The sequence below is a fragment of the Callorhinchus milii genome, unplaced genomic scaffold (genome assembly GCF_018977255.1).
Source record: "Callorhinchus milii isolate IMCB2004 unplaced genomic scaffold, IMCB_Cmil_1.0 Scaffold3, whole genome shotgun sequence".
Classification (NCBI taxonomy): Eukaryota; Metazoa; Chordata; class Chondrichthyes; order Chimaeriformes; family Callorhinchidae; genus Callorhinchus; species Callorhinchus milii.
The window spans coordinates 63,712,732-63,738,691 of record NW_024704744.1 but is presented as its reverse complement, the minus strand read 5'-3'; the positions used below and the strand labels follow the sequence as shown (position 1 = coordinate 63,738,691).

General features: G+C 40.6%; 1 protein-coding gene across 2 annotated transcripts; it reads right to left on the bottom strand.

Annotated features, from left to right (window-relative positions):
* Nucleotides 1-940: 940 nt before the first annotated feature.
* gnpat (glyceronephosphate O-acyltransferase) lies at nucleotides 941-25,926 on the bottom strand. 2 transcript variants are annotated; one of them, XM_007897332.2, is made up of 16 exons: nucleotides 25,704-25,926; nucleotides 23,111-23,299; nucleotides 22,555-22,731; nucleotides 21,303-21,432; nucleotides 20,296-20,423; nucleotides 19,188-19,263; nucleotides 15,263-15,414; nucleotides 15,041-15,171; nucleotides 9,394-9,617; nucleotides 8,513-8,752; nucleotides 7,172-7,251; nucleotides 5,752-5,892; nucleotides 4,919-5,021; nucleotides 3,893-3,986; nucleotides 3,137-3,198; nucleotides 941-1,495 (listed from the first exon to the last, which is right to left on the bottom strand). In XM_007897332.2, the coding sequence occupies exons 1-16, from the start codon at nucleotides 25,749-25,751 to the stop codon at nucleotides 1,452-1,454; spliced, it is 2,019 nt and encodes a 672-aa protein (XP_007895523.1). In that variant the 5' UTR covers nucleotides 25,752-25,926; the 3' UTR covers nucleotides 941-1,451. The 2 variants fall into 2 exon arrangements, with proteins under 2 accessions (XP_007895523.1, XP_007895006.1); XM_007896815.2 differs by having other exon boundaries at nucleotides 23,111-23,302; nucleotides 25,704-25,925.
* Nucleotides 25,927-25,960: the final 34 nt, after the last annotated feature.

The window sequence follows — 25,960 nt, the reverse complement described above, 5'->3', positions numbered from 1 at the left end:
CCCTCTTTCTCCCTCCCACAATCTCTAAGATCTGTGAAACATTCTGTGAAAGGCACATAGGGTGGTTTCTTCCCCCAAAATGCATTGGCTGAGATTGATTCTATCATTAAGCACCTTTTTTAAATGTGGACTGACAACCAAAATTAAAGCGAAATGTAAAATGAAAATGCAAGTAGCAGGAACATCAATAAAAGTTTTTTTTTAGTTAGTTTATTAAGGGGGATTTCAGATCTAAATAAACTTAAAGTGGTTCAGGATAGTACATAAATAGTCTTGCGGAAATGTTTACAATACATGTAGAAATGCAAAAATATCACAGTAGTTGCAAAAGAAGACAACAAATTCTGGAGTGATGTGATTACTGGTGTGTCTTCAAGTTGTAAAATGGGTTTTAGATTGAAAAATGGAGTTTCCATATGGTTCTGGTGGGATGGAATATAGATCCACAAGTTCAAATGATGAAATCATTCTTTTTGGCTTTTCCCACAAACTTTCAGCAACAGACTTGATTTTTTTAATATTGTAACTATATGGGTACTTGCAGCAAGTTTCAGAGAAATGTTCTTGCAATCAGATAGAACTAAACTGCATCGGACTGGTGTGAATAAATTGAATAATTTGATCAAGGGACTATTGTCTTGGCTTTTAGAAAAATGAACTTTGTTCCTTTAATATTTACTAATCTGTGGATCACATTAAAATTGGCTTTTTGCAGGAAATATTAGCATTTGCTCCATAAAGCACTCCTCAATTTCATGAAATAAAATACAATATAAAAACTGAAAATCCACAACATGTTAAATCAATTGTAATTCAGAATTTTCTATTCAAAAGTTTGCTGTTTTTGGCCATTTTTAGTAATCGTGGGATGAAAAATCCTGAATGTGACATCAGAACCAGAAACTGTTTAAAGATATACCCCTTATAGAAATAATTTGGGTACAGTAGTTTAACTGTAAACATAACTGACTTCCAAATTACACAATTCATTACAGAACTCAATTGAACAACTGTAAACTTTCTCAAATGGATTTATTACACTTAATTACAAGTGTAGCAGTAAGCTCGCTTACAATTTAAATGAGGGCTATGTTCCCACTTTAGTATTGATATAGGTATATCAATGTTCATATCCAACAAAACTCAAAGGGCATAACTTATCTAAATTTAAAAAAGACACTATAGGTGAAGGCAATTATAAGTTTGTTTAAGAATCCATAGTATAGTAGTTTGCTTAGTCATTGCTCCTGTAGGAAGCACAGTTTTTCAAGCAGTTTAACTTCCAAAAAATCAATCGGTTATTCAAATCCATCTCCCAACAGTTTTCATCTGAACCACTGCCCAGGTTACTGTTGAAGACATTCTATGGATCGTTGTAAACCAATTCCATCCTTGACCATGAAATACAAAGTCAGCTCATTCGGATATTGCTGAGCATCGAGGGATGACACTCAAAGCCTTGCCATAACAGTGTTTTTCATTGGAATCTTCGAAGCTGGAAATAAAACTCAAGTTGAGGTTTTCCAAATAAGATACAACTTATAAAATATATTTACATATTTATACAAAATTAACTTGCAAATTTAGATTTAATCATATTTGACCCATCAGAACCAAAATTCATAAGGTAATTCTATTGGTAGGTTATTGTGACAATTTTTGAGAACAAGGTTGAACACTAAAATTCAAAAAGCTGAAACGGACATACAAGATGAAACAGACAGACTACCAGTTGGAACATTTTCTTAATGCTTGACAAAGATGGTTATCACCAATGACTTGTAAAGAGGAGACTCTGGCTCATGCAGGACTATATATTTGGACACTAAACCAGTAATTCTCAAGTTCATCCCAGAATCAACTATTGGTCAACATAGGGAACATTTTGTTAACACCATCAGTTATATTCCAGGACAGAATACAGAAGTGTTGATACCCAGAGCTTTTTGCATGCAGCAATTCCATGAAATAGTATTTGTCTTGTTTCAATATCTCGTGTTAAAAAGGGCGAGCAAAACAATGGGCGGCTTCCTACTGTCACTTGCTGTGTACTGCATATGTATGGCACAGATGAGGTGAAGTAATGCCAGGTGCACTTCCCAACAAGTCCTAACTGGACAAGTAGCAGGAAATTTTGTCAGACAGTGCTATTGATCTCAAGCTATGCGGTTTTCACTGGTTAGACTCCAGCACCCCCCCCCCAAGGCACACTGGGTTCTGCAAGCCTTGGCTCCTTCCAACCTGTGCCTATTACTTTCCGGAATTAGGTAAGCAGGATGCATCCCTCCAGGGAGAGAGTGCGTATCCATCCCAGAAAATATCTCTGGAATTTCTATGTGTAGGTGGCATGCATGGAATTCTCAGCTTGGTTTGGATAATCTTAAGCATGGTAATGGGTTTCCGCAAAAAGAAATGGTAAATTGGTCACTTCAATCCACGACTGGTTGTGGGACACTGGTGTGTGCAATTGGCTGCTGCGTTTCACTCACGAATATACAGTCAATTCTCTTTACAGTATATTCTGAAGCACTTTGAGACATCTAGAAGACATGGAAAGTGCTGTATCAAATATAAGGATTATTATTATGTGTCAGACACCCGGCTGACTAAAAACAAATCATACATGAGTAGGAAGGAAAATTGGCAATAACCTGATACCTTCTACTGCTGGAAGCAGGCCAATCTGTACTGGAACTAATCATAGGCACCCACATTAAAAGCAGACAGACCTGTGCTCTAATGAAGAACTCAATCGTTGATTTAAAGTTAGGATTGGAAATTAATGGCACCACTCTGTCCTGATTAAACTTATGATATGCAGCACTCCACGATGCTATCCTGCATGCAAGATATGAGTTTGCCAGCAAGCACAGAGCTCAAATGTAAACATCAGAATTCCTGGCTATGAGTATTTAATAGTACTCGAGCACAAATGTGTGATGTATTCAAAAACTCATTAAATAGGTGTTTACACCAGTTTATATCCTAAGATTATCATAATCTATATATCTGCATTAAAACACCCAACTGAATGTAGAATTACAAAGTAATTTATATAAAAATAACTATTTTATTGGTTGCAAAGGAAAACTAGCCAGAAATCACTTTTGTCTACGGACAAATTGGATGTTCTTACCCAACATTTCTGCCACTTTTTCAACAACACTCCTGTTCACCTTACAGACGATCCCATCAGCTCTGTAAAGCATTAAATCAATAATGTAAAGCCATATACTTCCAGCTATAAAGTACTGTAAATATAATCATATGACCAAACCATTTTCACACTGCAATAATTAGAATTTACAATGCAGTCCCATTATAATGTGATCCTTTACAGCTTGAATTTGGATATAATGCAGGTTCGTTGTGGACCTCCGCTGAGCATGTTTGCAACTATTGCACTCATCTCCTGTGTGCAGTTGGCTTTTGCACTAAAATTACAAAGTTCCAGGTCATTAGGTACCTGCTGCTGCAACTTCCTGCTTTGCTGGGCGTTGGGAAAAGCAGAAGCTGACATTGGAAGCAACCTAATGACGCGGTTAACCATTCCTGCTCTGAAAAAAGCAGACATCTGAGTCATCAGATCACCAATGATGTCACTTGCTGCTTTGTGCAGGGCAGCAAACAGGTGGTGATGTTGGGGATGTCCTGATGCCCCAGAAGTCTGCAGCTTTTCTTTTTGTGTGGGAACCGGCCAGTGCACAGAAAACAAGAGGGCCTCACTATCATGTTATACAAAGAGGTTGTGGTTTTATGGATTCCAACCATTGAGTTATTACACTATTCACTATATTAACATTTTTATCACTTTACAATATATACTGTGAAGCGCTTTGAGATAAGGCACTATATCAAACATAAAGATTATTATTATTATTTTAATACATACGTTTTGATTTTGTGTATAGCTCCCAGTCGTACAAAAGCAGCCAAAGCATTTTTCTGCATATCCACAGAAAGCACTTCATTGTACTTTATGGCACCTATATAGAAAGGAAAGAGTATAAATCAGACCCTAATGGAAGTTTTTATAATTCTAAGTTTGCGATTTAATTTATTGTTTGGTGTAAAAGAAATATCAATCACTTTCTAAGTGATTAATATCACTACACTTCACAGTAAATTCCTGCGAGTTGTCCTCTTGACATGAAGGGCCAATATATCAATGTAATTCTTTTTATTATGACTCCCAAGCAGAACATCTATGTAACTCTGCAATGGAATGTTAGATTTCAAATCAGTGTCTCATGTTCAAACCCTGGAGTGATCTTCAGTGGCGCTCCCTCACCCCCATTTTTCAGGTTTGTGGTTGGATTGCTAAATATGGGGCCGTGTAACAGAAAAGCTTTCTGAGTAAAATAACTCGACCAGTTTTATTCTGCAACAATGCATCAATCAAATGACTATGAAAGTGAATGAATACTAATCAAGAACATGGGCAGAGATTGAGTCATTCAGTGAGTTAGTATATTTTGGCCTGGAATAAAAATACTCTGGAAGGATGAGATCAAAAGGGGCTTATTCACCCAAACCTCTATACTAATCTTGTGAAATGTAAGGTTTCTATACAGGATAACTCACGACAATTTAAATTCTGCTCATAGAGGGATAAGGCACAGGGCATGGAATTTTTTTTTAAACTTAGAAATACCACATGGACAGCTGAGAAATAACAGCCAATTAATTGGTTGTTTGCCTTCTGAGATTAATGCACACTGATCGTGTAAGAGTGGTGGAATTTTACATGCCCCCGACCCTGAATATCTAATATTAAAAACTAAGTAACATTAAAAGTTAAAACATGTACCATTGGCTATACAACATTCTTCACCTTTGATATAAAAAATCGTCTTAGAATATACATTTTATGGTTGTAGAATCTTAGATAAATGGAAACTACATTTAAATTAAATACCTGCTAAAATTAGTTCTGCTGCATAGGTTCGGATTTCTGTAATAAACATTTTCTCTGTAAAATCCTCACTAAATTCTTTGGACAGCAAGTATTTACAAATAACCTAAAATACAAAATATTAAGAGAGATCATTGCACTTATTACAAATGATTCCAGTTAAAACAATTTTTCTTATCCTTGGTTTTGATGTAACCAGCACATGAATGTCTATTTTGAAAGCCGGTAAGCTGGAAGAGTATAAATAACAAAAAAAGGGAACATTCAAAGGAATTTACAGTATAGGAAGATATGGATACAACTATAGTACTATATTTAGATGTTTACAATAATTCAGTCTCAAGCTACATTCTCAAGAAAACATAAAAGGCAGAAAGGCACAAGTAAAATCACTACATTGCTGAAGAAGTTATTTCACTATAGATAAGAATTAAGGCGAAAACTAATGAAGCAAGAACTTTTTAAAGAGATTGTTTCAGAATCTGTTTCATGGACAGAATTTTAAAAAATCTCTATATTAGAAAAGAGCATTACAAGAAAGCTGATTTTGTTGAACCACAGCAAGCACGGTTGTATGTTTTGAGACTTATACAGTAGACCCACACCGTAAGCCTTCACCTATAACAGTGCTCTTATGTTATAACTTCACATCAGCGCCTTGGAACATCCGCCCCACATGAAACATGCTATACAAATGTAATTTGTTCTTCTTGTTTATTTATAGCAAGACTGTTCTTAAAAAAATTAGCATTTTTTTATATGTTTGTCCTTTTAGTTTGAATAATTCAAAGTTCATAAACTGTTGAACATAATGCTCTCATTACTCAGAAACTTACCCGATAACCATCCAGAAAAGGCCAGAACATGCTTGACAAAAAGGACAATGTGGATTTGCCTTTCTCAGAGACATAAAGATCAGTGTGAGACACCTGAATGGCATTGCATTTCATTAACAAGTACAACCCTTCGTCAAAGTCCTACAGTAAGAGAAAAGAGTCAATTCACACTGAACATAGCCAAGATACTCAACGATGAACTATGTGGTATCGGACAAAATAATCCTTACATTTGCATTAGGCAAGCCTAATCATATCCTTACCCAAAATACAAATATGTGCAAAGTACTATATTGTTCTCAACGTTCACAACTTGATGCTTCTCCAGGAAGGGGAACATTGGCTGATCTTTGCCCTCCTTAATCCAGTGGTATAGCCAATTGTAGCACTCCAATTACTGTGCCAGCCGAGACCAGTTAATCCAGTTCAAATCAATTATAGACGATCTATAAGGCTCAGTGCTACTCCAGTGTCTTTATTCACTGGAAAAACTTTTATTTTGGTTTCTGAGGGGCAATGAAATTCAGAAGAGTGGTAACATGAATGATATTCTTTGGTGCAATCGGCTGATAATTAATTTTAAGTGCTGTCATGGACTCGGCTTCAACAGCTATTTGTGATTAGACATTCCACAATCTAACATTTCTCTGTGTAAATATATTTCTTCTAACCTCCCCCTTTTTTTCTGAGAATAATCCTCAATTCATGCCATCTTGTTATTTATTGCCTGCCATCAATCAGTCTAAGCAGTTTATCTCTACTTCCACCATCAAAATCATTGTTAATTTGGGAAAACCTCTTCTCACATCTCACCTTAACTTTCACTATTCCAGCAAAAAGTCACAACTTTCCAAGACTCTTCAAATAGCAATAAATGCTCATCCCTGGTTACCATGTTCTCTATACTTTCTCTCTATGAATGTTCTTTCTATAATGGAACACCCCAAACTGTATGCAAAAATAAATTCAAGTCAATGTCTAGTACAAATATAAAATTGGGGTCTAATTTGCAATATTAACAAAATGGAGTTGTTAATTGCAATTTCTGGTTTTCAATATAAATTGTGCAATTCCTCTCAGCCCACCATGTCTCTCTATTGCAATAAAATAGTAGAGCGGTCAAAGTCCATCTAGATTGTATATGTTTTGTTTCAGCCTTCCGAGATGCTACCCACATGAAAGGCGCAATATAAATGCAAGTTTTTGTAAGTTGCTTTATATTATACAGAACGGAATTTGTAGTCTAGAGTAGAAAACGATAATGCATGATGGCAATGTTTCATGCGCTTGAAATATTAATTGAAAAAGAACAATTTCAGTATTAAATTACCTGACAAGTAAAGAATAATAAGAAACACATTATCTAACTTCAAGAAGTTTTAGCATACAACCCAGAATTTTTTGGCAGATGTCATGTTACCTTGACACCGTTTCCTGTTAAGAAAATAAACTCATTGGAGAGTAGTTCTTGTAAAAAGCTAAAGCAGCCATAAACATCCCCTGAAAGAAACAAAAACATTATAAGAATCTTGTTAGGAATATAAAGTCACTTTGGTGGAAGCCTTTATTTTTTACTGCTTTGTTTTATAGTTAGTCAGTCATGGTATGGTATCCATTGCATCATTGTATACATTATCCACCTTATATTCATCACCTATATTTTTAAGTTCTATTTTGTCAAAAAACACAATCTTCAAAAATAATCTAAAATCGATTTCAGCAACATCAGATGTGTACACAAATCTGGTTATCATCAAGTAATTCAGTGTGCAGTAAGAAAACTTTTTTGTAGTTTCTTATGGTGTATATTGCTGTCCCATTAATCCATCAACAACAATTTACACTGATATAGTTCCTTTCATGTTGGAAAGACATCTCAAAGTGTTTCATACAGCTGACTGGGAGCTCAAGCTTGGAGGGAGCTGACTGAAGAATGAAGGTGATTGAAAACCTCACGTTATGTAAACAATTATTAGTGACAAATTCCTGGCAATAAATTTGAATTTGATTATCTAAAATTATAATTATAGCAACCTTTCAGCAAGCAATTTTTCATGTAGTATCTTACTGTATATTTAGCCACTGAAGTTCAACTAAAGCAATAGCAGATTACTCAAAACATGGTATTTTCATTTAAATACAGCCAATAATCGATTCAGCTATTAAACCATTCTGATATACAATGTTTACTATGTACCATAAAGGAGCTTGAGAGCAGGAATTGAAACCATTGATATTTCTTTTTTTTGGTTGTTCTATAGTTATAATTATAATGGCAGGATCATTGAACTAGAGTTACAGTAGATTTAATACCATGATCATTCACATACTGAATTAACAATTTCAATTGTGCTGCTCTGCATTGATCCACATGGAAACAGATGCTTCTCCACAAACATACTGGGACTGTCACTCAACAACTCAAACCTACAACCTGATAGCCAGAATTGAAGTTGCACTGAGAGTAAGCTGATGACAGTTTAGCTGATGACGAAATAATCAAATATGATAGAATAGAAATCACTTTACAGTGATAATGATAATAATAATCTTGTACTTTGACGTTGCTTGAAACTCAAGAAGAATGCAAGAATTTACTTCAACTAGAATCCTTACACCGCCATAGAGATTTAATCCATCAGTTTGGGCTGGATTTAAATGCCGATTGCAAAGGTGAAAGGATCATAATCTCATCTCACCCACTGTACCATCAAAAGTAAATGTTCCCCAAAAGTGTGCATAATCTAGGTGGCATATTTACCTCTCTTGCAACTGCATGTAATTTGAAATGCAATCGCCACCAACGCTGGACGCAGAAAAAGGTGTAGTATCTGATTTCTGTAAGATGCACACATCAGCACAGAGACTGTGTGCTTAAAAACCTTTTCCAAAGTGGTCTGTGTCTCCTCTTGACAAAGTAGAACCTGGTTTTTGACTGTCTTCACAATGTTACGATGTAGGGCAAGACTGGAGAGGATCACCTTATCAGATGGTACATTTGCTATGACACAGCACAGATATCAGTAAATTAATTGAATATTTTCTTAAAGCAGCAATATAATTACAACCAAATGAGAAACAAAAATAACTAAAACAATGTCTTATTATAATTTCATTTTAAGACCATATTAAGGCTCAAGGCTTAGAGACATTAAACTGAGGTTCTGTCTACCGGTTCAGGTAGATGTTAAAGATCCAGAGACACTACTTGATAAGAGAAGTTAGTTTATCCCTGTATCCTGACCAATACTCCCCCAAATTGGTCACTCACTCTATGACTGTTTATGAGTCATTACTGTGCGCAAATTGGCTGCTGTGTTCACCCAAAATACACACACACACATCACTTTACATTACTTCCCATGATATCAAATACAAGGATTATTATTATCATCATGTAATAAACAGCAGATCTCCTTGAATATGGATCTGATCAGGGATGTTTCCACTCTGCGCTCTATATAAGCGACATCCTTCGCAACCAATGTAATTTTGTTATGACCTAATAACTCCAACCCCATAGAAATCTCCTCATGGGCTGGATGGGAAAATAAACATACAAAATATGTTCTCTGGTAGCAAAAGGATTATTAAAGGCTGTGACATTTAAACTGTCTTTATCTGTACACTTTCATAACATACCAGGCCAGTCAATAAAAGCACCAAATGCTTCTGCGATTTCTTTGAGCCACAGTGTCTTTCTGATGACATCCAACAATGGTATACCAGGAAGGTTCTGCATGAGCACTGTAGCCATTAGTGGCCAAGGACTAATGACCATGTTTTTTTGCTGCAGTAGCACCATTCTATGGCCAATAGCATCGAGAAATTTATACACATCTTCTGAAGGTCTCTGTGGAATATGCCTGAATTAAAAGATCAAAAATAATGTGCTGTGAAAAAGTGTTTACTAGTGCTAATCAACTCAATAAAATTTATCAGATATTGAAAAGTTCCTTCTATACAAGTTCACATCAAGGCTCAATTATGGAAACTCCCTCTTCATCGGCCTTCCCAACTCTTCCCTTCACAAGCTGCAGATCATCCAAAATTCTGCAGCTCGTGTACTCTTGCGCATCAGGTTCCGTGACCCCATCACTCCCACCCTCGCCCAACTCCACTGGCTCCCCATCCCCCAGAGGATCGAGTTCAAGATCCTCATCCTCACTTTCAAGGCCTTGCCCTCTCCTACCTCTCTGACCTGCTGACTCCCTACCAACCTGCCCGCTCCCTCCGTTCAGTGGGCTCCGGTCTGCTCCATCGGTGGCCGGGCTTTCAGCCTCTCTGCCCCCACACTCTGGAACTCCATCCCACGGTCCCTGCGCCTCACTTCCTCCCTTGCCTCCTTCAAAGCCGGTCGCAAGAACCTTTTCTTCGATCGTGCCTTTGGTCGCCCTCCCACCTCTCTGCCTTACCTCACCCCTACACCACCCCTCCCCACGCTTGGGTCCCGACACCTGATTGTTGAGCACTTTGGGACGTCCTCCCGACGTGAAAGGCGCTCTATAAATGTAATTTTGTTGTTGTTGACCAATATTTCCTTTCACGCTACATCACTACAAATCTTCAACACTAACATACAAATTAGTGACTGAAGAAGCACTGGTACACATGAACATTGGTACACAAGGAATATACATTCAACCAGGGCCCACTTTTCAACATTTCTTTTAAAGTGGCATTGAAAATATTATCCGGGTAAATAGATTTAGTTTTTCAAAATCTGATTGTGTAACTTTCCTAATTTGAAAACTTGCTTGGATTGTTCAGAGTCCCACCACTCCCTACCTCCTCATTTCTATTGTGTTTGCTCCTGCTATTAGATCACAAGAATAATTTCTTAGGAAAATATGATGTTTATCACTGGGATGCACCAAAGAAGGATGAATTTATGACCCTTTCAGGACATCCTCTGAGGGCTCGCAGGCTGTATGAAATACAACACATTTTGCTTTTCTGAACAGTACTATTCTTTAACAGGTCAAAACCTTGTTCTGCTTAGCAATGATTGCTTGGAAAGCTACTTTGTTTAGTAGTTTTGCTTACTTCTAGTCTTCATATATCCTTTTAGAACAACAGAAAATTACACATAGAATTTTAAAAAAAAACACTTCAAAGTTTTAATTTCTATTTTAAAAGAAATCTTCCAGACTACATATTACTGAAAAACTATATGTAAAAGAAAATAAAATTCATTACAAATGGATCAATCAGAATCACTCTTTGCAGGTACTAAAGATATAGGTTATAAAATCTTCCAAAGAGCCAACAGCATTGGCTCTTATAAACCACGTCTTAGCTAAGCAAGTGTACCCACTGATGAGGAATCTGCAGAACAAAACGATTTTATTAAGTACGTAATTAAGAACATAACAATTTTGATGTTAATGTTTTCTCATTTAAAATCTGGGGATCTAAAGTAAATTGATTTTGCAACATAGGATTCTGTTTGTTTGCCTTGTTTACTGCTGCCTCTCACTATTTTGACATAATGAGCTACGAGTCAACTAAGACCCCTAAATCTATTTGAACTTCCACCTTGGCAAGTTCTATCCCACCCATTAAGTACTCATTAATGGGTATTTTCCTATTCTAGCATTCTGGATGTAGTATTTTATCTGTATTAAACTTTATTTGCCAGTTATCAGCCTATGTGCATACCCTATCAAGCTCCGTTTGTAAGACCTCTGCGGTTTCCTAATACCACAGATCCCCCCAACTTGGTGTTGTCTGCAAATTTAATTTACACTGGGTCTGCAAATCCAGATCATTAATATATGTGAGGAACAGTACAGGTCCCTGAGATACCCTGCTTAATATCTCTCCATATTTTGACCTTGCTTCCCTAACACTTACTGCTTCCTTCTCTTGAGCTAATTCTGAGTCCTTGTCGTTGATAGCCAGTGACCAGTTTGTGAGGAAGTCTTTCATGTGGTGCTTTGCCAAACACCTTTAAAACAACAACTTGCATTTATATAGAGCCCTTCACTCCCGACAGCATCTTGGAGCGCTTAACAGTGGCGGAGCCCAATGCCGAGCCAGGCGGTGGGGAAGGTGATTGTAGGCACGGTCAAAAAGGAAGGTCTTCAAGCACAACCTGAAAATGCGGAGAGGGGGCAAGGTGAAGGCATTGTGGAAAGCGTTCCACAGCTTCAGGGCAAAGTGGCTGAAAGCATGGCTGCTGATTGTGGAGCGGAGGGTCCAGGGGACAAGGAGTTGACTGGAGCCAGTCAAGTGGAGGCAGAGATCCACCAATACCTCTCCCCAAAAGCTGCTGAAACCCTGGTCCATGTCTTTGTCACCTCCTGACCCCCCCCCCCCCGGTCCCCATCCCACCACCATAATCCACTCACAACCTGCCCCCGCCCACCGCACCCCTCCCCCCCCCCCCCAGACGCACTGGCTCCATCCAAAGATCGATTTCAGATCCACCCTGGATCACCTGCACTCCTCTGCACCCCCCTCTCTGACCTCCTCCTCAGCAAGACCGTGCCGTCTCGGTCTGCTCTTGACGATCTCGTCCATCGGCCTTCAGCTACTATCCGGATCTGGAACCCCCTCACCCTGTCCGCCCTCCCCATCAGCTCCTGCTGAACACTTCTTTGACCGCCTTGTCACCTCCCCACTCCCCTGCTCTCCGGATCTGAACGTAAGTGCCTGACGCCCCGTGGAGGCGCTATATCAAGTTGGTAATCAGTTTGTGTAGAAAAAAAAAAACATAAATAAAAAGAATATTTAAATTCAAAGTACGGATCTTGAAATTGATCCGCTCTGTGACAGGGAACCAATGGAGTTTGACAAGGATTGGGGTAATAGAGGTACGGAGTTTAGTGCGAGTGAGAAGGCGGGCAATGTGCTGCAGGTGGAGGAAAGCGGTCCTGGCCACGGTAATAATAATAATTGTTTGAATGAGGTGGAAGTGGAGATCCTGGCCAGGGCCTGGATGTGGGTTACAGAGGATAGTTGGGGTTCGAACCTGACGCCTGAAGTGCAAGTTTAAACAGGTATATTCTTTGGAGCTTGTTACTAGTTGTTACCAATTTTGAAACCAGTTAGACAACATTACTGAGCTTCAATAGGGTAGGGTTTGATTCCACAAACAAAACTTGGGCAAGATATGGAGTTACAAGTCTTCTGTGACTTACAGTTTTTTGCCTGGACAAAGTATAAACAATAAATAAAGCAGCACACATTTGCTACAACCTTTTTTTGCAATGGTACTGAACAAAATTATATATTTTTCCATAATTTGTTCCTCCTAATTTTACATCATTACTATTCTCTGCTAGCTGCGAAGAGTTGTGCAACGATACGAATCAGTCTGACTCAGTGACTGATTTTGTATCTATCCCTCCCTGTTAACACTGTTTATTTATAACTCACAAGTGGAGAAATTTATCAAGCCATGTCACAGATGTTGAATATGCACAGCTCTTGAACTTCTAAATAAGTGAAATTCTCACTGTGCAAAAAACAAAACTTCTTCAGCTGAAATGATCCTTAATAGACATAAAGATAGAGGTACATAAACACAATACACCATATACAATATAGCACTTTCAGTTAGAAGTATATGGGAAATATAGAAAAAAAGCCTTTTCTTATTGCACATTGGGTCCCCAAGCTGTGTGAATGCGACACTCAAATAGCCTGCCAATATGCTTAGCCAGTCATGCATGCACAAGAAGAATGTCCCCTTCAGTCTAGGATCAGAGATGTCATCAGAATTATACACCAGCAAGACCTAGCACCTTCAGGGGAAAAAAAAACTTAACAGGTGAAAAAAATATAGTCCCTTACAGACGCTGCCCTTTTCAAATGGTAAGACACTATTCCCAACCCACTTATGAAACGGCTAATACAACAAGAAGATTACATTTGTACAGCGCCTTTCATGTCGGGAGGACGTCCCAAGGTGCTGGACAGAGAACAGCATTTCAGACCCGAGCTGTGGTTGGGGAGGTAAGGGGGGTGGCCGATGGCATGGTCGAAGAGGAGGGTTTTTGAGGCGGGACTTGAAGGAGGCTAAGGAGGGGGCGAGGCGGAGTGACTGGGGGATGGAATTCCAGAGGTTGGGGACTGAAGGCAGTCTCCCACCAGTGGTGGGGCGGGTGGGTCGGGGGATGTGGAACAGGCCTGAGCGGAAGGAACGGGCGGGTTGGTAGGGGGTTAGGAGGTCACAGAGGTAGGGTGGGGCGAGGCCATGGAGGGCTTTGTAGGTGAGGACCAGGATTTTGAACTGGATCCTCTGAAGGATAGGGAGCCAATGGAGTCGGGCGAGAGTGGGGGAAATAGGGTCATGGAGTTTGGTGCGGGAGAGGACACGGACTGCAGAGTTCTGGATTATCTGCAGCCTGTGGAGGGAGGAGTTGGGAAGGCCGACAAGCAGGACGTTTGCATAGTCGAGCCTGGAGATGATGAAGGCATGAACAAGAGCTTCAGTGGCCTGAGGGGTGAGGTAGTGGCGGAGTCGGACGATATTACTGAGGTGAGGGAGGGCTGAGCGGGTCATAATAATAATCCTTGCATTTGTTATAGCGCTTTTCACGTCTTCTAGACGTCCCAAAGTGCTTCACAGAATATACTGTAAAGTGAATTGACTGTATATTTGTGGGCGAACGCGGCAGCCAATTGCGCACAGCAATGTCCCACAAACAGTCATGGATTAAAAATGACCAATTTATTATTGTTTTTTTTTTTGGAGGGATTATTATTAGGCGTGTGGAAAACTTGCCCAAGGTTTCGCCCTGCCTGGAATTGAACTCAGGTCTCTCACTTGCAAAGCGAGTGCTCTAACCACTGATCTACATGGCTTGAATGTGGGGGAGAAGACAGTTGAGGGTCGAACAAAACACCTAGGTTCCTGACTATTGATAGGAGATCAATGAGTGGCATAAATTGACTTAATCTCAAAGTGCTATCCTATCCTATTGTAAAGTGCTTTGACTTATCTTTGTCTATACCTTAGGTGATTTGATAGTGAGGTAATCGTGGGAAAAAAATCTTTCCAAGAATAAGACGTAAATGAGAAGTGACAAGAGTCAACAAGTCTGACTGGTGATTCTTAATCTTAAATTCAAGTCTCTCCTACAGCCACTCAAAACATGTGCTTTGAGAGTTACAGTACCAAACCATTGGCATACATCATTATCGTGCATTATAGACCTAAATTATGATCTAGAAAATATCGCTAACATTGGTTAACACAAAAGTACAAGGAAGTATGTACATCACTTTGCAGTTATTGCTCCCATTGCTGATAACCTATGCATAATCTGTGACAACTGACCTGGGAACCAAGTTGTACTGAGCCCTTCTAACTGCTCCAGTTGCCAGAGTTCTCACGGATATAGGCTGCCCAAAGTAAACATGTATGCTCCCAAAGTTATCACTGAGAATCTTCCTTGCTTTCAACAAACCCTAAAACATAAAACAAGGTTTTGTCACCACTTTGCATTAATATTAGGAAGTAACCAAAATGGAGCGTTTGTAACAGGTAAATTGTACAGACCGAAGTTGATTCCTTTGGCTTTGGCACTCCTAAAAGCTCATGTGCATACAGGGACTCCTCTAGTATTCGCTCATAGCTTATGCTGATTGGAACAAGGTACGTGTCAAAAACTTCTCCCATCAGAAAAGGTTCGATTGCAATATTCAGTAAACCTGTAAAAAATAACATTTTATAGATCTGATCCAGCACTATTTATTGATAACAGAATTTGTGAAACATTACACAAAACTTCAGTGTATTTTTATTTATACATACAGTTTTACATCTGCAATCATTGCCTTTATAAGCTAGATACAACAATAGACAGATCATAGAGAAGGGTCATTTGAGTGCATTTACTGGTATCTTTATTTGCCTTTATTGACATTATTGTGGCTTTATAAACAAATTTACTGTTTTCCTCCTTAACATCCGCAGCAACTTTGGATACATTTGTTTGAACATTGCATTTTTTTAAAAAAAGTTCAGATTTTGGATTTGTTTTTAGTAGTATCAGGCAACAACCATTTTCTGTTTATGTGTGAAAGGTGATATTTTTCAAATGAAAACTTTCATTTATTTTTGCCCAGAGAATGTTTTGTATGAACAGTCAAGGTGATAACTTATTTTACAACAACAAAATTACATTTATAGAGCGCCTTTCACGTCGGGAGGACATCCCAAGGCGCTGACAAGAGATTTTAGAGATTGAGATTTTAGTCTCAACAACAAATGTACAGTACAAGTCGTATTTACAAAACAATCTTTATGCTAATTTTGAAGGTTTTTTGCTATTTTCTCCAAAGCAATTTTATTTCAGGTTTAATGCTAGTTTCTAAAAACTCATTTCAATGTGATTGTCGACTGTAAACAGACTTTCCCTATATTCTGACTATCAACTATTTATTTTTGGAGCGTTCGATACTGAACTCTACTATTAAGAAATCTAAATTGAGAAATCAAAGTTGACAAAAAAAATTAGTGGTTCCTTTGTAGTATTATTTGCTTATAATGGACAGAAAGTTTTTAAAAAGCAGCCTCGAGGTAGGTTTGTCAGTGGAGGGATTCCGTAGCGTTGTGGTTAGTAAGCTCGCTTTTCAAGCGCGAGGACCCTGGTTTGATTCCTGGGCAGAACGAAACTTTGGCCAAGTTTCCTTACTCCACACACCTCTATTTACCTAGCAGTAAATTGGAACTCAGTTGTTAATCTATATCAAATGCAAGGATTATTACTTTTCTTCCACTGACTCTTCTCTTAAAATTATTTTATTATTTGACAGGTTCATAGTACATATAGAAAATATTATAAGGAAATATTTTAATTTGAGTCAGAATGATTTTGGCACTGGTCAAAATTAACACAAAATTTCCAAAAGTAAAGTCAAAAATAAACAAAACACATAAATTGGTGACATGGAGAGAACAATAATTCCTAACTCTAATTCAGTTATCTGGATCCGATATCTGAACACGCACGATAAATAGCTGACTTCTGGGCTGCTAGGGCCCCGCTAATGTCACTTCCTATGTATTGTGTGCATGCACAAAAAAGACCACTAGCGTCACTTCCCGTTTCCTGCACACGTGGTCTATACACTATACCACCGGAAGCACCACCGATGTCACTGAATTTAGAAAAAGGACAATAGACTGCCCTTTCTAAAAACTTGATAGCATTTCTCGCCTCTGAGTTAGAAGGTTGTGGGTTCAAACCCCAAATCAGAACTTTGAATTTGCAGTCCTGGTTGATACTCTAATAGAGTGCCGGGAGTCTGACGTACTGTCGATAATGCTGTCTTTTGGATGAGGTGTTAAGCAGTTCAGTCTCTCCCGGTGTCCATGCCAACAATTCTCCCAAATAAAATTGGTCATTTACTTCATGGCTATTTGTGGGGCATTGCTGTATGCAAATTGGTCGCCATATTTGACGACAAAACATATTTAGTCACGGCACTTAATAGCATATTTTGTTAAGCACTTCGAGATGTCACCCCTCACAAATACCCTTTCTTCCTCGGACCTCCTCTCCCTCTGGCCCTCCACTCGCAGCGATCCCGATGCAGCCACCAAGCTGCTGAATGACTGTCTCTCCACAACCTTTAATTCCCTGCTTCCCCTGAAATCCAGGGTTGTTTCCAAATCCTAGTACAACAGTTATCACACTTAAAACCCAAATCCAGATGCTTGAACGCAAATGGCAGAAATCTGGCCTCACGATTCACTGCCATCTCTGGGTCGAGTACCTCCGCACCTACTGTCTCTTCCTTCCACAGGCCAAAATTGGCTGTTACTCCAAAGTCCTGGAGGCCAAGAACAACCCAAAGACACTGTTTTCCACCATCTTTCACCTCCTCTGTGCAACACCTCTAGCTCCCTGTATCCTCACATCAAACGACAAGGGTGTTATGAGGTCCTAGACTTCTTCACCTCAAAGATTGAAAACATCCGCTTGGCTGCAACGGACCCCCCCGCCCCACATGTCCCCTTCCACTCCACCCAGACCATCCACAACACTTTCTCCCTCCACCACAGTTCCTGCCACTCCCCACTCCTTACACTCCCTTGCTCTCCAGTCTCTCTCCTCAGGCTTTGTTCTACTTACCTTGAAAATTGCTGTTATCACACCCCTCCTCAAAAAACCCACCCTTGATCCCTCTAATCTCTCACACTACCATCCCATTTCCAACCTACCCTTCCTTGCTAAAGTCCTGGAATGCATTGTTGCAGGTCAACTTCGGTCCCACCTCTCCCTCCACTCCCTCCTCGAGCCCCTGAAGTCTGTTTTTCACCCTGCTCACAGCACAGAGACAGCGCGCTTGTCAAAATCATAAACGATGTCCTTTCTATCTGTGACCAGGGCTCCCTCTGGCTCCTCGTCCTCCTGGATCTCTCTGCTGTGTTCGATATAGTCGTCCATGCCATCCTCCTCTATTGCCTCTCCAACCTAGTGGGACTGCACTCGCATGGTGCGAGTCCTACTTAACCAACCACCTCCACTTCATCTCGGCAAATGGTTTCTCCTCCCGCCCCTGCCCTACCTGCGGGGTACCCCAGGGCTCCATCCTTGGCCCTCTTCTTTTCCTCATCTATATGCTCCCTCTGGGCGATATCGTCTGTATACACGGAGTAAACTTCCACATGTATGCAGATGACACACATATCTATTTTGCCTCCTCCAGTACCAACTCCAGGTCAGTCTATGTTCTATCAGCTTGACTAGCAGACATCAGGGCCTGGATGAGTGCAAACTTCTTGCAGCTGAATGTGGACAAAATGGACCGCCTTCCTCCACCTAAACCACATCGCCTGCCTCCAACCGTACATTATCCCAAATGCAGCCGAAACCCTCGTGCATGCATTTGCCACCTCCCACCTGGATTACTCAAATGCACTCCTCGCCGGTCTCCCCAACTCCACTATTCAAAACCCTTCAACTCTTTCATAACTCTGCTGCCCGCATACTTACCTCGACCAAACTCTGTTCCCACATCTCACCAGTTCTTGCCAGGTTCCGCTGGCTCCCCATCACCGAACAGATCCACTTCAAGATCCTCATACTCGTGTCAAAATTCCTTCACTCCCTGGCAACTCCCTACCTCTCCGAACTCCTCACTACCCAATCCACCACCCAGCACCTCTGTTCAACTGGCACCGGCCTCCTGCTTATCCCTCACACCCTCTGCTCTACCATTGGAGGTCTCGCTTTCAGCCACTACGCCCCAAAACTGTGGAACACTCTCCCCCTTTTCATGTTTCAGCTGAAAACCTTCCTTTTTGACCGTGCTTATGCTCACCTTCCCATTCCCCTGCTCGGAGTAAGGCTCCACCACTGTTAAGCGCTCTGGGATGCTACCCTGTATCGAGGGCGCTATAAAAGTGCAAGTTGTTGTTGTTGTTGTTGTGAAAGAGCTATATTAAATGAAAGATTATTAACTGTCAGACTCACCTAATTTTGGCGTCAGTGATTTCCCTGTACGACTTCTTGTCCCCTCCACAAAAAATTCAACGGGAGCATCTCCATTCTAGAAAATAATTTTTTGAATTATTACTGATAGCAGCAAACTTTAGAAAGAAACTTGCACAAATACAATTAGTTCATAATAATTGGGGAGCAGAGACCTAAATCTGACACTGTATTTTACTGTTTATGAATTGTGGAGATAATTTGTACAGTTTCATTTGAGAAATCTAGATCATGGTTTCTAAAACTACCATATCATGACTCATCAATATTTTTTCACCCAAGAAATAACCAAATGCATGTCAGCCAGGCTCATTTGCTAACACTCTCACCTTGGAATCAGAAGGTTTGGGGTTCAAGTCCCAAGTCAGGAATTTAAACTCATAAATAATCTTGGCTGACACTCCAGTGCAGTGCTGGAGGTACAAAATAGCTGTCTTAAATTAATGCCCTCTCGTCACTGAGTCATCAACCAGTGGAAATAATCTCTCCCTATGGAAACCCTTGATAATTTTAAAGCTAAGCTCATCCCTCAACCTCCTTTGCTCCAATGGAAACAGTCCCAGTTCCTCCATTCTTTGTTCATAGACTAAACCACTCACCCCTGGTATCATCCTAGCAAATCTCCTCTGCACCTTCTCCTTCACATCCTTCCTAAAGTGAGTGACCAAAACTGGACATAATATTCTAACTGTGGTTTAACTGAACCATATAAAAATTCAGCATTACCTCTTTGGTTTTATATTCTATATCCCTATTTATAAAACCTAGGATTCCACTTGTGGGTAGAGATAAGTGAGAAATGGAAGGACAATACAATTTACATTCACATCATGAGGACATCTCAAAGTGCTTCACCTAAGCTGGAGATGGGAGCTGAGAGGGGTGGGGAGGGGAAAGATGACTGAAAGTATGGTTGAAGAGGTATGTTTTGAGATGGGCTTACAAGTAAGGGCAGAAGAGTTTTGCAATCCAAAACTAATAAATAAAACTCGACTTCTGAGATCTTAGGAGCTGAATGTGTAGACTCAAGCATGGAAAGAGGTTTGCATGCCTGGCTGACCCAACAAAATTTAATAAGTTGCTTACTCACCCGCAGAATGGTTTTCACATATTCAGAAAAAATGGCCCAATACAACTTGTCCCCTCCAAATGAACGTCGAATGAAAAAAGCACCAGACATTCGAAGCATCTCACCAACAATTTTCATTCCCATAAAATCTGTGAAAAAAGTATCCATCAGTTTTTTTATTCTGAAACATAACATGAGTAGATAAGTACAGTGAAGAATCATTACAGCAATGTCATTGAAATCCACAGGTTCAACCCACACTGTATTGAGGAGCGATAGTTGGTTTCACTGTGCATGTCGATTCCTTCCTTGCACGCCTGCCAGCGCCAAGTCACTGGGACCTTTTCATCCTGATGGCCCAGAAGTTGGCCATTTTTGTTTCCCGTGTAAAAAAATGGCTGACTTCCAGCTCATCAGGGTATCACCACCCAATATCCTGTAAATTGGCTATTTTTGTCACCCAGGAAGCTAAAATGATCATCTTCTAGGTCTCTGTCAATGTCACTTCTTACGTGCTGCACATGAGTAAAGCAGACAGTGATTCCAATGATGACCTGGAAGTCAACTTATTTTAATGCAGGAAACTAAAACGTCTGACCTCTGTGTAATCAGACTGCCATCAAAGTTATTTACAGTGTACCATGCATGCACAGTAAATGATATCAGCACCAATCTAATTACCCAAACGTTGGCCATTTCAGCTTCCCATAGTGCAACAAAGAGAGAGACGACTATGCATGTGCACCATGAATGGGGTCTAAAATGCAACCAGATTATAAAAGAATTAGTGCTATAAAGGAGCATGATATTACTTGATTGCAATGCATCAGATTTCTTTCATTAATAACCTCAATTCAGCATTACCTCTTTGGTTTTATATTGACTTGCTCTGTCAAAGAGCCGGCACAGACTCGATGGGCCGAATGGCCTCCTTCTGTGCCGTGACATTCTATGAATCTATGAATTCTATGAATTTCACTGGTTATTTAACCAATTATGTTCATTGACTAAAATAAAATTGTACTTGCCCATTCCTGCAGCAATAACAGGTAAGCAGAGGTCATAAGTGTACATAATATACGACAGCATGAGAAAATCTATGTAACTGCGATGGCTGGGAAGTAGAATAACCGGGTATTCCCGAATTGCCTGATGTAACTGAAATAAAAGAATAATATTCATAAAACTTCATGGTCTTTACTCTAGAAATGGCACATCCACTTTAAAAAAAGTTTGATTTTACCGTGTAAAACTAAGTGTTGCAAACGAAGTTGAGTTTTACTTAGAAATGTGACACTTAACAAATACATCATAAACTATGAACGTATAGAATAGAGCTTAAGTTCCAATTCCAAAATGTCACAGGTAAACTGAGTCTAGAGGAACGTAAAAATTTGTGTTCAAAGTAGTCCCTCTAGAAATAAAAAACATCCTTATAAATTATTTGCATTAAGTAAGAAATTCTAATATGAAAACATTCCCAGACTAGTCTCAAGAGGCCTCACTACTGACAGTATAGACACAGCAGAAGGTATTTGTTAAAATATTGAAAGGATGTTTATTTTTCGATTTACTACATTATGCTTTTGTTGTAGAACTTTTTCTTGGCATATGTATGTGACTGCGCAACTAACTCTACTACTATGAGCAGGTTAGTTAATTAGGATACCAATAGTGCAGGTGAATCAAGTTTTGTATTGCGAATCTAGTGGCTTTCTGAACACTTGGGAAGTGATGTTAGTGGCAAATATATGATCTGAAAATCAGCCATTTTAACACATGATCTATGATATCACGATACACAAGTACATACCTGTGAATGCTACTTGTTTTAGCGTGGGGTGAGATTTCATGGACCCCAGTTACCATGTTATATATAAAGTGTAGACAATTAGTTATCTTTGCTCGGGGTTCTTAATTCAATTCAGAATTTGAGAAGCTGTAGACTTGCATAAGACCCTGACACATTCATTTTTGGGTATCTCTAAATACTAGGCTTGACTCATGTAGGTCAGACTGGATTGTAATGTCCCACATATTTGAACAGTCTGGTGACACCCACTGTCTAACCTCACACATGAAGACTACCCACTTGAGCGAGGTACCAAAGAGTTGCTAGTGTCATTAGCATAAGTCATCACTTTGAAGGCAAAAAGGGGAAACACTTCAAGAAAAATAATTTCTCAAATTGCAGCACTTAATTTTCATGTGTCTTTTTTTTGTATAAAATGAACATAAATCTGTGGAAGATAATACCACAAAGGAAGAAAGTGAACAAACCTTCTGAATTCCCTCCTCATTTACACGCACTTTCTGGAACAGGGCTTTAAAGATTTTGCTCAGAGTGAATGCAAAGAATCGGACAACACTTAATCGAAGTCCATGACCCATCTTCTCCAAAATTTCAGCTGCTTCCTCACCAATGATATCTGGAGATTCGCCAGTCTCTTTTGATAACTTAAAAAAAAACTAAAATTAGCGTAGCTTTACACAAATCAATTTCAACCCTCTCAGCACTACTATTCAAAAAAGAAATCAATCATATAATTGAGAATGAACAATTGTTATTGTTGTTCATACAAAGTTAAGTTGTTTTCTCTGCACTGCTTCTAGGATCTGGGCTGTTCCCATATGTCACATCGATCAGGATTGCATGAAGTGTTCCAGGTGCAGCCTGACCAGAACACTATGCAGCTCAAGTATGACTTGTGGGGAATTGAACTCAACCGATTTGGCAATATATTGGCAGCATTCTGTTTGCTTTGTTTATTGATCCATTTACTTTTTAAACGTTTGAAAAACAATTTAACTAATTCAAATTCTAACGTTATCTTACCTGCTTGATGACATGCTGCACTTGATCAGATTTCAAAACAACACTTTTGATAACACTAGGAGTACGTGGCACAAGGTACTTATAAAGCACTGGAGTGTAATATCTCATGGCGTACTTCAGATCACTACATCGTCTACGATCCTCCATCATGTCTTCAAATCCATCTCTTTTACTCAGTGTAGGATTTCTCTGCTATAAAATATGAAATACTAAAAATGCATACAGAAATCTTTTTTCATTCAAACTATCAACAACAACAACAAAATTACATTTGTAAAGCGCTTTTAACGTCGGGAGGATGTCCCAAGGCACTGGACAGACAGTTATGGACCGAGCTTGGGGTCGGGGTCGAGGAAGGTGGAGGGCGGGGAGAAGCAGGGAGACCGAAAGCACAGTCGAGGGTCTTGAGATGGGTCTTGAAAGTGGCGAGGGAGGGGGCGAGGCTGAGATACTGCAGGACGGAGTTCCAGAGGGTGGGGACAGAGTGGCGGAAGGCTCGCTCGCCAATAGTGGGGCGAGCGAAGCGGGGGACATGAAGCAGGCCAGAGCCCACTGAGAGGAGGGAGCAAGCAGGATGGTAGGGGGTTAGAAGGTCGCAGAGGTAGGGGGAGCAAGACCTTGGAGGGCTTTGAAGGTGAGGACCAGGATCTTGAACTGTATCCTCTATGTTAAGGGAAAGCCAGTGGAGTTGGCCAAGGATGGAGGTGATAGGGTCATGGAGCCTAGCGTGGGAGAGGGCACGGGCTGCAGAGTTCTGGATGATCTGCAGCCTGTGGAGGGAGGAATTGGGGAGGCCGACAAGCAATGAGTTTGCATAGTCGAGCCTCGATGTAATGAAAGCATGTATAAGGGTTTTGGCAGCCTGCGGTGTGAGACAGTGGCGGAGCCGGGCGGAGGTGGGGGAAGGCAGAGCGGGTCATGGTGCAGATGTGGGGTTGTAAATCAAGAGTTGGCATACTTTCTCAAACAATATTTTATGTTTAAAGCAGTCCATTCACTTTGTTTTCCAGAAATATTTGGAATATTTGAAATTCTACCCAATTTTTTCCTTTCAGCGTCTTGGAACATCCTCCTGACATGAAAGGCGCTGTACAAATGTAATTCGTTCTTGGTGTTGTCAAAGAGCATTGCTTCATTTTCATGAGTAAGTAACAGAAGTAAGTAACTCTTGCAATCAAAACCCTCAGACATATAGTAGGCAGAAGTTTAAAGAGATGTACTAATACCACAAACAATATGTATAAGGAGAAATGCAATGACACAATTGGGCGTTTTTTAAAAAAAGGAAACTCAATGGGCTAACAAAAGGGATATATTGACAAACAAGATTCATGGGAAGCACTAAAACATAATTAGGAAGTTAGGAACATTGTACAGAGCTGTAAACGACGTGAAAATGTTTAGAGTGAGATTTATGATCTCATTTTAAGATGGGTGATCATATGCAAACTTGTTCTACAAAAATGTACTAATTGAAGACCAGATATGCTTACATGACAATGCATAGCTGGTTCTACATATACCTGCAATGCGCCAAAAAACTATCAAATAGTTTACAGTGTCATAACAATACAAAGTTTGTCCATTCACATCAATCCTAAATTGGAGGTGATCATCAGGTTGCATCACTTCCAGCAGTATAAATGGGGTATTAAGCAACTGCAACAACAGAGCTTTGAAACAGTTCATCTTTTGACCACAGTTCGACCGCACCTACGCTTTCGCTCTCCAAGGGTTATAATCCCTCTAAAAAAAAAGTTTGGTCATTCAATCCAAGAATGTTTGTGCGCATTTGCTATGTGCAAAATACAGTCAATCCACTTTACAATATATTCTGTGAAGTGTTTTGAGACGTCTCAATACAGCGCTATGTCAAATGTAAGGATTATTATTATTATGAGCAGGATGTCAGCCAACGAAGCCGCATTAGAGGCAACCTGACGATCTGTAAATGGGGCTGCGTATACGCGTGTTTCACAGCGGACTCGATATGCGGACCGGGGTTACACGAGGGTCACCCGGTGCAGCACACAGATCACAAACCCGTGAATAATTGCCATCATCTTAAGAGTGACGGAAGGGAAAAACAGGTTTACGCTTGAGGTGCAAAATAGTCAATCTGCTTACAAGCACACAGTGACTGTACCTGACAGCAATGCCCCTGTCGAGCGCTTCGGAGACGTCGTTCCACGTTACAGGCGCAATGTCAAGAGGCAAAAGGACTGGGACTCAGAGGGGTCGTGAGCTACACAGAGAGCTACACAGAGAGCTACACAGAGAGCTACACAGAGAGCGTCCAACGCACAGAGAGCGAACACAGTATATTCACCAGCAGCGGTTGCTGTGAGCCGAGCAGTGCGGGGGGCCGGGTGCGGGGGGCCGGGTGCGGGTGCGGTGCGGTGCGGGGGTGTGCAGGTCGGGCGGTTCCCTACCGTGGTTTTCGGGGTGCAAGCGCCACTCTGGACATCCGGACCAAACATAATGGCTATGTGTTAAATGTAATAATGTACCGCGGGCCGGGCCGGGCCGGGCCTCCCCAGGCGCACACCGTGACACGCCCCGTTAAAGCCCGGGGCAAAAACACGCCACTCACCGGATACAGTGATTCCACAGCGGAGCTCGCCATCCCGGATACAGCCATGAGAGCCCGCTCTACCCATCACGCGGCCTACGGCGCTGAATGAGGAAGCGACAGCCACTGCCACAGCGCCGCCGCCGCCGCCACGCCTCGGCCCGGAACAACGCTCGGCGCCGCCATGGTGACGCCCGGCCCGGCCCAGCCCGACACGTGCCTCCCACCGCCAACCGCCGCTGGTTGCGACGCGAGACCGAGCTCGCGCCTCCCGCCGC